The sequence below is a fragment of the Balaenoptera ricei genome, chromosome 1 (assembly GCF_028023285.1).
Source record: "Balaenoptera ricei isolate mBalRic1 chromosome 1, mBalRic1.hap2, whole genome shotgun sequence".
Lineage (NCBI taxonomy): Eukaryota > Metazoa > Chordata > Mammalia > Artiodactyla > Balaenopteridae > Balaenoptera > Balaenoptera ricei.
In genome coordinates this window covers 7454629-7467385 of record NC_082639.1, presented here as the reverse complement: position 1 = coordinate 7467385, position 12757 = coordinate 7454629, and the positions used below count along the sequence as shown (strand labels likewise).

The window sequence follows — 12757 nt, the reverse complement described above, 5'->3', positions numbered from 1 at the left end:
ACCATTTGGTCTTATCATCTCCTTTCAGACTGACCTCCTCCTACAGCAGCCTCAGTGCCCCAAACAATCCCAGGGCAGTGTGTGATTGGCCCTGCTTGGGTAATGTGCCACCTTTGGACCAATCACAGTTGCTGGGGCCTTAGCCACATCCCCTTCCCGTGACCGGAGTGCGACAGGCTCTTGAGAGCATCATCGCCACCAGGGCCACATGCAGAACAGCAGTGGTGCCTAAAGGACACCATTATGCTGTGTGATCGGGGACAAGCCGTCCACCACTGGGCTCTGGTGCTGGCTGAACCCCAGGGGGTGAGAAATCCCATGGTGACATCACTCCTGGGTGCTCAGCTAACCTGCCACGGGGGTAGGAAGGGGACCTGCCCCTTGAGATCAGGGTTTTCTTCTTCCCCATGTAGACCTGGTTTTGCCATCCTAGAGCAGCACTGTGGTGTCATGTAGCCCCTACCTAGGATGGCAGGTGTCCCACAAGAGTAAAAGAAGGCCGGAAAATGCTACATGCTGTACACATTCTTTTGGAGAGTCGCAGTATACTAAAGGTTCTGAGAAGTCTTGCAATGAAGACATCCATTTCATTTAGCTTTTCATCTAGTTTTTCCCTCACCTATTGGAACACAGAACTCAAGTTCTGAGCCCTGCTGCTTATGGGTTGTGTGTTACTTCTCCAAGCCTCAGTTTCCCCACCTTTGAGATGAGTGATAATACCAACCCCCATAGGGTGGTTTCAAGTGTGGAAGGTCTTTGGTAAGTATCTTGTGAGCCTGAAAGCGCTGTGCAGACACCTGACCATTTTCCGGTTTAACCCGGGAAATAACACATACTCTGTTTACCTTACAAGGTAAGTAATCCTGAGTCATTAAGATTAGAGGATGACAAAGGGAAAGGAGGTGACGCATCCAGGATTGGCCAGACAGGTGACTAATTAGAGGCAGGTGCAGAGGAATTCCAACAGCAGTGCTGTGGAGACTAAAGGCTCGGGGGCCAGGAGAACAGAGGCCACTGTGATGGGAAACCCTGGGAAGAGGTGCTGGGCAGGAGGGAGGTGCTGGCTATTGCTGCTGAGTCTTTCTCAAGACTTCTAAGCAGACGGCATCACTGGTGTCCACTCCCCGAGCCTTCCTTGTCCCCCATGGGGAACTCTGCCTAGGATAGAGGTGGGTCTATGAGTTTGCTTGGGCTGCCTTAACAAACACCATAAGTGACTTAATAGAAATTCATTTTCTAAGGAAGTCCCTGGTGGTCCAGAGGTTAGGACTCCATGCTTCCACTGCAGGGGGCATGGGTTCGATCCTTGGTCGGGAACTAAGATCCCGCAAGCCGTGCGGCGCAGCCAAAAAAAAAAAAAAAAACGAATTCGTTTTCTCACAGTTCCGGAGGCTAGATGTCCAAAATCAAGGTGTTGGTAGTGTTGGTCCTGTTGAGGACTGTGAAGGGGAAATCTGCTCCAGGCCTCTCTCCTTGGCTTGTAGATGGCTGTCTTCTCCCACGTCTCTTCGCATCATCCATCTTCCCTCTATGTGGCTAAATTTCCCCTTTTTATGAGGATAGCAGTCATATTGGATTAGGGCCCACCCACAATGACATCATTTTAACTTGATTACTTCTGTCGAGACCGCCCCCCCTCCACATAAGGTCACATTCTGAGTTACTAAGGGTTAAGACTTAAACATAACGAATTTTGGAGAGACACATTCTACCCATAATGGCGGGCAGTCTCCCGAGTGGGAATCTCCATCTCACCAGCCCAACTCCTTGGCCAAAAGCACGTGGATTGTGGCCTCCCGGAAGAGAGATGGAGCCCATAATTGTGTTAATTGCCACAATACCAAATCTGCAATTAATATGCCACGGGAACACAGAGCAAATGCACTAATAGCACATAATTGGACCTAAACTACACCCTCAGCAGGGCCATGCGACTGAGCTCCGCTGTTTATGCTGCTTTTCAAATTAGCAAAGACGAGCAAATTAACATCCGTTTCCCCTTCACCCTGCTCCGAGGGGAGCTGAGGGGGAAACTCGGGGAGGGGGGATGCTTGGCAGGCACCCTAGTTGGAGCCCATCCAGAGCCGGGCACCAGGCTGGCCTTTGGAGCTGTGGGCAAGATGAGGGTGTTGAAGGAGTAAGGAATCCAGAGCTTTCCACAAGTCCTGACACTGGGGCTTTGGCTGACCACCCCCCCCACTAGGATGGCAGAGAGTCTGGTGACTAGGGCATGACTCACATGCAAGTGGCAACTATTTTGGGCCTGGGGCAGGATGGGTTCGGCTTTGGAAACTTGAGGCCCGGTGTTGGGATCTCTCATCCTTATTCCTGAGGTGGCGGTCAAGTCCGGGGGCAGGTGGCAACCCTCCTCAGAAGGGCAGATACAAGCTCCTCTGCCCTCTCCGCACGCAGGCCTGACGGCCTTGTGTCTCCTCGGCCCCAGGGACGGCTTTCTGGAGCCTCCTCTGCCCGTGCTTGTCTTCTTCAGCTGCAAGGTGCCCTGCTCGGGCCTGTTGGCAGCCAGCCGGAGCTTCTGTCCTAACACGTAGCATCCCCGGCCCAGCTGGCGCCCCGCAGAGCCTCCACCTTCTCCACCCCCCACCATGCGTCTGGCGCTCCTCGTCCTCATCCTTGGCTGCCCCATCTGCTTCTTCCTTCTTTGCAGCTCCCAGGTCTTGCCCCCGGGACACAGGAATGGACTGAGCCTGTGGCCTGCGGTTCAGGTAGTCTTCCCTCGCCCGTCTATGCGGGCTCCTAGCTGGGCCTGTGCAGCTGGGGGTCCAGGGTGGGAGCAGGATTAGCAGACTCCCCAGCTGGCCCCCTCCCCTCCCCTCCAGGCCGCTAGGGTGCCCCTGCCCCTCAGGGCCTGGGCGGAGGGTGAGGGAGGCCCTTCTCGCTCCAGCGCCTTCCTGAAATTTGCTTGCCTGCCTTTCCCAGGCTGTGCCAGGCCTCCTGCCTGCCTCCTGCTGAGCCAGCCACGGCAGGGCTCATTGAGAATTCTTGGGTCCTCTGTGCGGTTGGTCCATGGGTTGGTGTCGGGGAGACTGTCTGCCTCTGACAGTCGGCTTCCTCATTTGCATCCCCTAAATCAATGCCTTCAGATGCTGGAAGGCCAGCGCAGCAGCTGAGGCCCGCAGGGGAGAGGAGAAAGGGCTTCCTGCTGCCCCTTGAGGCCCAGGGGTAACTGGAAACAAGAGGCCCCAGGGAGGGCACAAAGGGACGGGAGCAGAAGTCCCTCCCTAGGCCTCCCCTGGTCCTTCCTGCCTGCTGATCAGAGAAGGGGGCAGCACCAGCCCTGTGGCTCGCTGTGATATTCTGGGCCCTGAAGATGCCTAGGGCTCTGACCCAGGGCCAGTCCTGACCATCCATCCACCATACCAGGAGCTCCCAGAGCTGGAAGAGGTATTGGACAGGACGGAGATCAGCCAAGCAGTTCTCCCGTCTGGATGCCCCTCTGACTTTTCCTGGTCTTGCAGAAACTTTCACCATCAGAGCAGTTTCTGGGAGCTAGTGATGCTGTGGGTAAGAGCTTCAGCTTTAGGGCCAGACAGATCTAGGTTTGAATCCTGGCTCTACCACTGAGCTTTGTGACCTTGGGGCAAATTACTTTATCTTTCTCAGCCCCAGCGTCCTCCTCTGTAAAAGCAGGATAATCATGGTATTCATTGCGCGTGATTGCTGCTAGCATTGAAATCAGATAATGCACAGAATGCTTCGTGCACAGGAAACACTCACTATGTGAGTCATGCTTGTTATTTCTTGATTTCTGGGGGTGATTAATCCCCGCTACACAGATGAGGAAGGAGGGGAAAAAGGTATCCCTGAGCATTTAAATGAGCTGGAGGCTTGAAAGAGCCAGAATTTCTGAAATCTGGCTCTTGATTTTTATTGTCATTTGCTGGTCCAGGAAAAAACACAAAAAGGCCAGAGGAACCTCTGCTAATTCTATGCTGCATGGTCTTGGCAAGTCACTCAACCTCTCTGAACTCCTGCTTCCCATCAGTTAAATAAAAACCCCTATGAAGGAGATTGTTGTGAGTCCCAAATGCATCAGATGCCCTTGAGAAAGGAAGTATGCTAAACAGATGCAAAATCTAAAGGGCTGCATGAAAGTAGTCATTATAACCATCATCAACTCCTTAGACATCTCAAGTACATTCATATACATTATCAGCACCATCATCATCATCGTGGGAGCAGTTACCACTAACTGAGCATCTAATATGTGTCTCAGACTGAGCTAAACCCTTTATATGCCTTCTCTCACTTGATCCTCACAATAATCTAAAGGAGGTATGGGACTTCCTTGGCGGTCCAGTGGTTAAGACTCCGAGCTTCCATTGCAGGGGGCATGGGTTTGATCCCTGGTCGGGGAACTAAGATCCTACATGCTGCATGTCGTGGCCAAAAAAAAAAAAAAAAAAATCTAAAGGAGGTTGATGATGATGATGATGGTGATGATGACCATTTTACAGATGAGGAAACTGAAGCTCAGAGTATCTAGGTTGTCTGGTCTTTTCTGCTAGTAATCGGAACCCAGGTATATCTGAAGTAAGACCGTGTGAGTAAGACAACCTTCCCATTTTTTTTAACCACTTTATTCTACAACCTCCCCCGTAATTCTAGGAAATATGTTGGAGCTACGGATAGAACCCAAGTTTGGTGCTGTTTCCACTGTGCCCAAACAGTGGCCGTGTTTCCTATGGGCAGTTTCTGCCCTCGCCTTTCCTTCCTCCCTGGAAACCCAGTGTAGTCCTTTCCATCAGCGTGTTGTATGCAGACAGGGCACATCATATTTGGCTTGTGTGCCCTTAGAGGGACCACATTTGCCCATATGTGGTGTGTGTGTATAGTGCATTGGATGTATGATTGGTGCTGCAGAATAAAATAGCCACCCCCTCCTCTCCACGGCGTAGAAGTGAGTGGCACGCGTGCATCCCCTGGCAGCCCATCCAAAGAGAGGAGAAAAGGCTGTGTGTTACCTTTGGGAGTGAGGATAAGCAGGAAAGCTCAATCCCTGTCCCTTTTGGGGGTGCAAAAGTGAGCTGCCTGGCTTCTGTGTCAAGGTGAGTTTTCCTTCCCTGGAAAATTTCACCAGCCAGAGATAGCCGATGCTTCATGTATGGGAATTCCTGGTTCCTTTGCAAATGGAGAGCTATAGAAAGCTTTGGAGAGAGTCTAACCCAAACCCATGCGTCCCAACCTGACTCCCTGGAGACCACAGGAATGCCCCTTCCTAAGTCAAGGTTTCTGCCACTGCCAGAGAGACGTAAAGCCCTGAGCCATGGACAGAAATGAATAATGATAACAGCTGATGTCATGCGTTGGTTTTTCTATCCCTCACATCCACCCAGGGAGGCGGGCACTGACTTATCTCCATTTTACAGATGGAGATACAGAGATTGGAGAGGTGGAGAACCTCACCCAAGGCCACAGAGGGAGAAACCAGTACAACTGGCAAAAATACAAAAAGGCTCACTGCCTCACTCTTTGTAAAAGCAAAAGACTTGAAACAACCCATAGTTAGGGGACTGATGAAATAAACTCCAGTGTGTCCGCAGGAAGGAAAACTCTCTACTCACAACACCATTTTTTTTTTTTTTTTAAATTTTACTTTTGGCTGCATTGGGTCTTTGTTGCTGCGCACAGGCTTTCTCTAGTTGCGGTGAGCGGGGCTACTTTTCGTTGTGGTGCGCGGGCTTCTCATCATGGTGGCTTCTCTTGTTGCAGAGCACGGGCTCTAGGCTTAGTGGGCTTCGGTAGTTGTGGCTCACGGGCTTAGTTGTTCCGCGGCATGTGGGATCTTCCCAGACCGGGGCTCGAACCTGCATTGGTAGGCGGACTCTGCATTGGCAGGTGGACTCTTAACCACTGTGCCACCAGGGAAGCCCCTCTACTCACAACACTTCTGACACCAAATGTGTGGGTTTTCCACAGCAAACAATTCTCTGATTCTCTGTGGACATCAACTGGGTGTCCTACAAATTAACTTAATCTACTAATTACCTAGAGTTAGTGCAGACCCCACGGGTTAGGGCTCAGCCGCACCTACTTCTTTTGCAAATCGCAGGTAGTGGGTCCCCAGGTTACCCACACTTCTGTCTGACCTGGCTGTGAACCCCCCCTTCAGTTTCAATAATTTGATATAATGACCCACAGAACTCGGGGAAACACCCGACTTACCTTTCCCAGTTTATTATAAAGGATATTATAAAGGATCCAAATGAACAGCTAGATGAAAATGTACCTCCATCAAGATCTGGAAAGGTCCCGAGTACAGGAGCTGCATTCTGTCCCTGTGCAGTTGGGGTGCACCACTCTCTCAGCAGGTGGATATGTTCACTGGCCCAGAAGTTCGCCGAATCCTGTAGTTCAGGGATTTTTATGGAGGCTCCATTATGTAGGCATGATTGATTGTTAACTCAATCTCCAGCCCCCTTCTTCTCCCTGAGGTTGGGGCAGAGTGGGGCTGAAACTTCCAAGCTTCTAATCATGGCTTGGTCTTTCTGGTGACTGGCCCTCATCCTGAAACTATCCAGGAGCCCACCAAGAGTCACCTCGTTAGAACAAAAGGTGCTCCTATCACCCAAGAAATTCCAAGGGATTTAGGAGCTCTGTGCTAGGATCCAGGGACAAAGGCCAAATATGGATTTCTTATTATATTACAATATTATGCCACATGAGGGAGTACTATGCATCTATGAAAAGGAATGAAGACTCTTTGTATACTGAGATGGAACCATCTCCAGGATATTTTACTAAGTGAAAAAAAATCAAGATGCAGAACATCTGGTGCAATATGCTGCTTTTTTTTGGCCGCACTGCATGGTATGGGGGATATTAGTTCACTGACCAGGGATTGAACCCGTGCCCCCTGCAGTGGAAGTGCAGAGTCTTAATCGCTGGGCCACCGGGGAAGTCCCGTGATAGGCTGCTTTTTTATCTAAGAAAGGGAGAGACATATTTAAATATTCACTTGCATTAAAAAAAAAATCCCACAATAGAAGGATAAACCAAAAAAGACAAAATGGTCATCTTCAAGGGGAGGAGGGGACAGGAGGGAAGAGACAGGAATGGAACTAGACTTCTCTGAGCATCTTGCTTTCTAGATTTGACTTCGGACCCATGCAAATATTTAATATAACCATGTAAGATTAAATGGAGGGAATTCCCTGGTGGCGCAATGCAGGGGACATGGGTTTGAGCCTTGGTCCGGGAAGATCCCACATGCTGCGGAGCAACTAAGCCCATGCGCCACAACTACTGAGCCTGCGCTCTAGAGCCCGCGAGCCACAACTACTGAGCCCACGTGCCACAACTACTAGAGTGCCACGCGCCTGGAGCCCGTGCTCCACAACAAGAGAAGCCACCGCACTAAGAAGCCTGCGCAATGCAATGAACAGTAGCCCCCGCTCACTGCAACTGGAGAAAGCCCGTGCACAGCAATGAAGACCCAAGGTAGCCAAAAATAAATAAATTAAAAAAAAAAAAGATTAAATGGAAATATTATAAAAGGGAAGGAAGTGGACAGATATAGGTTTCGCCCAGGTCTGTCCCACCAGAGTTGCTGCTCTTAAGCCCACATCGTCTTGTCCCTCATTAATTATCCCTTCTGGCCAGGCCACCAGAAGGCAGCGATGGGGCCAGACCTCCTGGCTTCCAGGGCCTCGGGGAACCCTGGTGGTGGTGCTGGGGCTGTGGTTTCAGTCCTTCAGGGAACCTGTAATCTGTAGCTCTCATCAAGACTCTCACAACCTTCTCCCACGTAGCCCTGAAGTGGGTTTGCCCCCAAGAACATCATTAGGAGAGCGGCCACAGCGATGGCTTACCTGCCTCCAGCTGGGGTTCCGCAAACACTGGCTGAGCAGCACATGCTGTGTTAATAGTAATAACCCGCCCACCAGAGAAGGACTCGGCCTTCTGGCAAAGAGCCTTCCTGCACGAGCCTTCGTTTCATCCGTTTCTACTCTGGATTTGGGAATGAACAACCCGGTGAGGAACGCCAGCCTGGATGAGGAACGCCTCCCAGGGCCTCGGACAGCTGGAGGGTCTGACGTGGAGGGGCATGCTGGCTCCAAGTTGTGGGATCCCGCGCAGGGCTTTTTTTTTTTTTTTTTTTTGCATCTTGGGCGTAATTTCCTGTAGGGGCGAAGGCATCGTGTGGGCTCAGACATGAAATTGAATCCCAGGTGTCCTTCTTCCTAGCAATGAGCTGAGCAAATTTTACATTTTTCTCATCTGGAACCATAAAAGTACCTTCTGGAAAGGGTTGTTGGAGGCATAAGTGATATGTCACTTCCAGGTAAAAAGCTTAGGCTATTGTGATTAGCAAAAGCCATTTCAAAAGATGCAGCACCATGGAAATTCTGTGTCCTCTCTACTTACTGCACAGACGGGCTGACTATACGTTCAAAAGATCAAGTCTTCCTTGCCTGGCTGACAAGGCCACCTGCTCAACCTCCCAGTTGCCGCCTAAGGATGGGCCTGGGTGGTGCCTCATTTCCCCCGCTCCAGGGCTCCCAGAGCTGCTGCTGAGTCAGCAGCTGGCTTGGCTCAGGCAAGGACCCTCTCTGCTACCCATAGCCTCAGCTTGGATCGATCCCCATCTCAGGGCCATTTTGAGGATTAACTAATCCATCACGTGGAGACCTCTGAAAAGCGCCAATATGGCTGAGGCTATTGTCAGGCCAACCAGAGACTGAGTTCACTGGTTTCCCTGGCTTCCAACACGCTCAAGCTGAGCCTTGCAGCTGGACTAACTGTCCTGTGGGCAATATCTCAGCGTGTGCAGGATGCACCGAGCTCTGGGGCCGCCTGCCTGCCCACCTGCCGCTGGACCTGCTGAGCTCTATCTCTCTGGTTCTCGAAGGGACAGAGTGGGTGAGAAGATAAAGGGATCAGGATTCCAGACACCAAAGAGCTTTAGTTTGTGTTGCTTATAGAACTGAATACATTTTCCCTCTTGGCATCAGCCTAGTGACTCAAAACATAGTTCTGAGATTATGCCTTTCTGATTTTATGTTTTGTAAATCTCCAAGGTCCCTGGAAACCTACAGGCTATGCTTTTTACTCTCTGAGATGTGATCTGCATAATAATAATAAAAAACTAACACAGCAATTCATTTAGTTCATCACCGAGTGTTTATTGAGGACCTACTGTATGTTCAGCAGTACACTAGGAGCTCGAAGGAAAAGAATAAACTACCATAGGTTTAGACCTATTGTATATTAGTCTCTAGGAGGCACTTTAATTGCATCATCTCATTTAATTCTCACAACTCTAGGAAATAGGTATCATTATCCCATTTCACAGGTGAGGAAAGAGATTCAGAAGGTTCTGTAACTTGTCCAAGGTCATTCGTAGTAGCAGAAGCCAGAATTCCCATCCAGTGCTGTCTGACTGTACCATCTGGGTCCTTCCCACTAGAATAGTGTGGAGAAGAAGAGGACACACGTGGAGTAGTCAATCAGCACAAAGTAGCAGATTATGAAGCCTGGATTGTTGGGTTAAGAGCATGTGGGTTTGGGGAGCGAGGGCCTGATAGTCCAGAGGACTTCCTGGAGGAGGCAGCCCAGAAAGTACACTGGTAGGACCTGAGGCTCAGGGCAAAGGTTGGGGATGGTGTGCCATGTGATGCTGCCCCTGGGAAGGAATGAACTTGAACTCAGAGAGTGGTGAGACAGTGGGCCCTGAGGTCAGCTGGGTGGGGCCCAGGCATGAGGGGTGGGAAGCCCAGCAGAGCTGTCTGGGCCTGATGAGGTGGCAGCAGGGAGCCACTGGGAACCAGGAAGGCCCGGAAGCAATAGCAACACCCAGAGAGGATGACTCTGCAGTGCTGGCGAGAAGGAGTGGGGGGCATGGCTTGGAGATGGCAGGGGCTAGGCAGGTGCCGGGGGGAGGGGTCTACCCAAGGGAGTCTAGTCCTCTTGGACTCAGGGGCGGGATGGGCAGGGGGATGAGATGTGGAGTCTTCAGGCTTTGGTGGAGGATGACTTTGAGGGACAAAGGACAGGGAAGAGCATATTCCATCGCAGGCTGCTTTGAAACTCCCTCCAAGGTCACATCACACCTCTGTTCACTGCTGTCCAAGGTCTTCCGGTGGCCTGTAGGATTAGGTCCAAATCCCTCATCCTGACATTTAAGGCACCTCACAATGGCTTTGATCTACCTTTTTGAGCTCCTCACCCACTACTCTCCTAAATAAGTCCTCTGCTCTCCACAAACTGAGTGACTCATTCTCCTCCCAGCCTCCCAGGCTGCCTGCCCACCCTCCTTCACCCCAGCCCAAGCTGGTCTCCACAAAGCCCACCAGCCGGCCAGACCCGCTCAGCAAACAGGGCCAAGACGATCACCGTGCGGTGAATCACCTTTAATAGCTCTTCCAGCAGTCTTGAATAATTAACATTTTATCGTTGTTTAACCTTTGCTGTGGGTGTCTCCTTAATGCCAGCCCTATCCTTGAGGGCTGATCTTTTTGCAGTATTTGTTTCAACTAGGGAAGTCATTTCGCCTTGGTTTCCTTCTCTGCAAAATGAAGCCAATAAAGTCGGCTCATAGGGCACAGTGCCTGGCACTCAGGAGACCATCCATGACTGTTCTGGTCCTTTCCTCTAGTGTGAGGCGCCCCCAGGGGTCGGGGGGAGGTAGGGACCCCAGGACAGGAAGAAAAGAGGAGGACCCAAGAGCCCTGAAGGGACCCTTCTTCATCCATTTGGATTTCTGCATTTCTAAGGGACTGTTAGCATCACACTAAGATCTAGAAAGGGTCACCTGCACAACCCGCCTTTAAAAAGCCACAAACGGATTTCTTCAGCAAATGGAGGAATCTTGAGTTACAAATTCAGGACAGACTTGGGACAAGCAAGCTCCCTCCCAGCGCTGGAACCACTGCAGCACGTGCTGCGCAGCCCTTGATTGTTTACAAAGCGCGTTTCGCTAACCTCGTCTCCTCGAATACCTTTCACGACCCCGCAAGCTCCCTCTCATCACCGCCACTTGGCAGAAGAGGGCACCGAGGTTCTGGGAGGCGACGTGACTTGCTCGAAGTGGCGCAGGGTGTTGGCGCTCAGTGGCCCTGGGCTGCACCCTCCAGCGGGGTCTGCACTCCTTGGGGTGGGGTTGGGAAGGGGAGAAAGGGGAGGCACGGGCCCCAGGGTAGCTCTCGCTCGGCTCCGGGGCCTGTGAGCGCGCGTGGGGATGAGGAGTTGATGCCCTCGGCTGCGGCAGCCGACAGGGGGGGTGCAGCCCCCGGGGCCTCTCCCAGCCTCTCTGGAGCGCAACCCCCGACGCGGCCCCGCGGGCGCGCGCTCCAGGCCCCGCCGGCGGGTTCGGAGGCCCGCGCGCCCCGCCCCCACCCCACGCCCCGCGCGCTCCCCGGGGCGCCGCGCGCGCGCCTCGCCGTCGCTCCCCTCCCCGCCCCTCCCGCCGCCACCCCGCCCCCGGCCGGGTACCCTCGCCGGACCCGAGAGAGAGCGCCGCCGCCATCTTAGTTGCTGCTGCTGCCTCCAGCGAAGCGCTGCCTGCGCCGAGGGGAGGGCGCGCGCGGCCCAGCGTCACGGCGGCGGCGCCTCCTCGGACCCCGGTGCTCGCCGCGGCGCCAAGCAGCCGGCCCCGGGCCGCGAGAGCCCCGCTCGGCGCCCCGCGCGCGTCCCTGCCGCTCCCGCCTCGGGCGGGCCGCGGCGCCGGGAGCCGGAGCGATGCTGCGCCGCCCTGCTCCCGCGCTGGCCCCGGCCGCCTGGCTGCTGCTGGCCGGGCTGCTGTGCGGCGGCGGGGTCTGGGCCGCGCGAGGTAAGCGTCGGGGCCGGGTAGGGACGCGGGGGCTGAGCGCCGGGAGCCGGGTCGGGACGCGGGGTTCGGAGCCCGGCGCGCGGCTCTGGGTCGGGGTGCAAGAGGCTGTGGGCGCGCGCTGCAGGCGCCGGGGGGAAGCTGGCCGCCCCCATCGCACCCTCGCCGGGTTGGTGGCTGCGCGGATGTGGGGGGACGTGCAGAAGGGCCGAAGCGTCGGTCAGTCTTCCTCGGCAGCGCCCGCAGGCTGGGGCGGCATCCCTGGGGTGAGATATCGGGTACGTGTGTTGTGTGCCGAGATGTGCATCAGGCCGGGGGTGCACGCACAATTTTTGGTGTGCGCTTACATAAGCGCCCACTCCTCCGCGTCCTTTTCCCAGATCCCGATTATCTGCTGCTGCTCTACCGCGGACGCGGCGTCTTCGCCCTTTTCCGCCTCCTTCCAGGGTCTTTTAAACGTCTGTTTTCGAACGAGCCGAGGCTGAAACTTCTGGCTCCCCTCCCACCTTTCACCCAGAGGTGAAATTGTGATGAGGTTTACGACCGTCGTCTCACCCGGTGTCAGAAATCTTCCTCTTCTCCACCCCCGACGCCTTGGTGCAGTTTTTCTGACAGTAATTTAGGTCGTGCAGAAACGAGAAACCCCTCTTTGATTCCTTAGGGCCGAAATTATTTTATGGTTACTTGGCAAAAACATATTTCTTAGTGAATCGATTGTTTTGTTGTTGTTTTAACCTTCAACCACTTAACCTTTTCAGCGTTATACGCTCTCTGATATTGACTGATCTTGCCAACGAAAAGCTTACGCATTGCAGATATATGCTTCCGAGTGGATCTTGGAATCATAAACATTTTCCTCGGCCTTGGAGCAAAGTAATCTAGGTGTAGTCTATAGAGTACTTGGATCTATCCTTCTGATTTTTTAAATCAAAAAATTTGAGAGAGGAAGGGTTGATGGAAGGCCAAATGAAA

The 12757-nt window shown here is 53.0% G+C and overlaps 1 protein-coding gene and 1 long non-coding RNA gene across 7 annotated transcripts in view; one reads left to right on the top strand and one right to left on the bottom strand.

The window, feature by feature from the left end:
• Positions 1-9122: 9122 nt before the first annotated feature.
• Positions 9123-11611, bottom strand: LOC132359093 (uncharacterized). 3 transcript variants are annotated; one of them, XR_009500730.1, is made up of 3 exons: positions 11463-11611; positions 10942-11107; positions 9123-10104 (listed from the first exon to the last, which is right to left on the bottom strand). It is a non-coding gene; the product is annotated as an uncharacterized LOC132359093 (long non-coding RNA). The 3 variants fall into 3 exon arrangements; XR_009500729.1 differs by lacking the exon at positions 11463-11611 and adding an exon at positions 10369-10525 and having other exon boundaries at positions 10942-11333; XR_009500727.1 differs by lacking the exon at positions 11463-11611 and having other exon boundaries at positions 10942-11333.
• Positions 11502-12757, top strand: part of CLSTN1 (calsyntenin 1) — a 79903-nt gene continuing 78647 nt past the window's right edge. For 2 of the 4 annotated variants that reach the window (XM_059912339.1, XM_059912348.1), the window contains exon 1: positions 11674-11788. In XM_059912339.1, the coding sequence (XP_059768322.1) occupies positions 11698-11788 (91 nt within the window). In that variant the 5' untranslated portion in view covers positions 11674-11697. Of the gene's footprint in view, positions 11789-12757 lie in introns of all 4 variants that reach the window. The other 2 variants (XM_059912366.1, XM_059912358.1) reach the window with 2 other exon arrangements.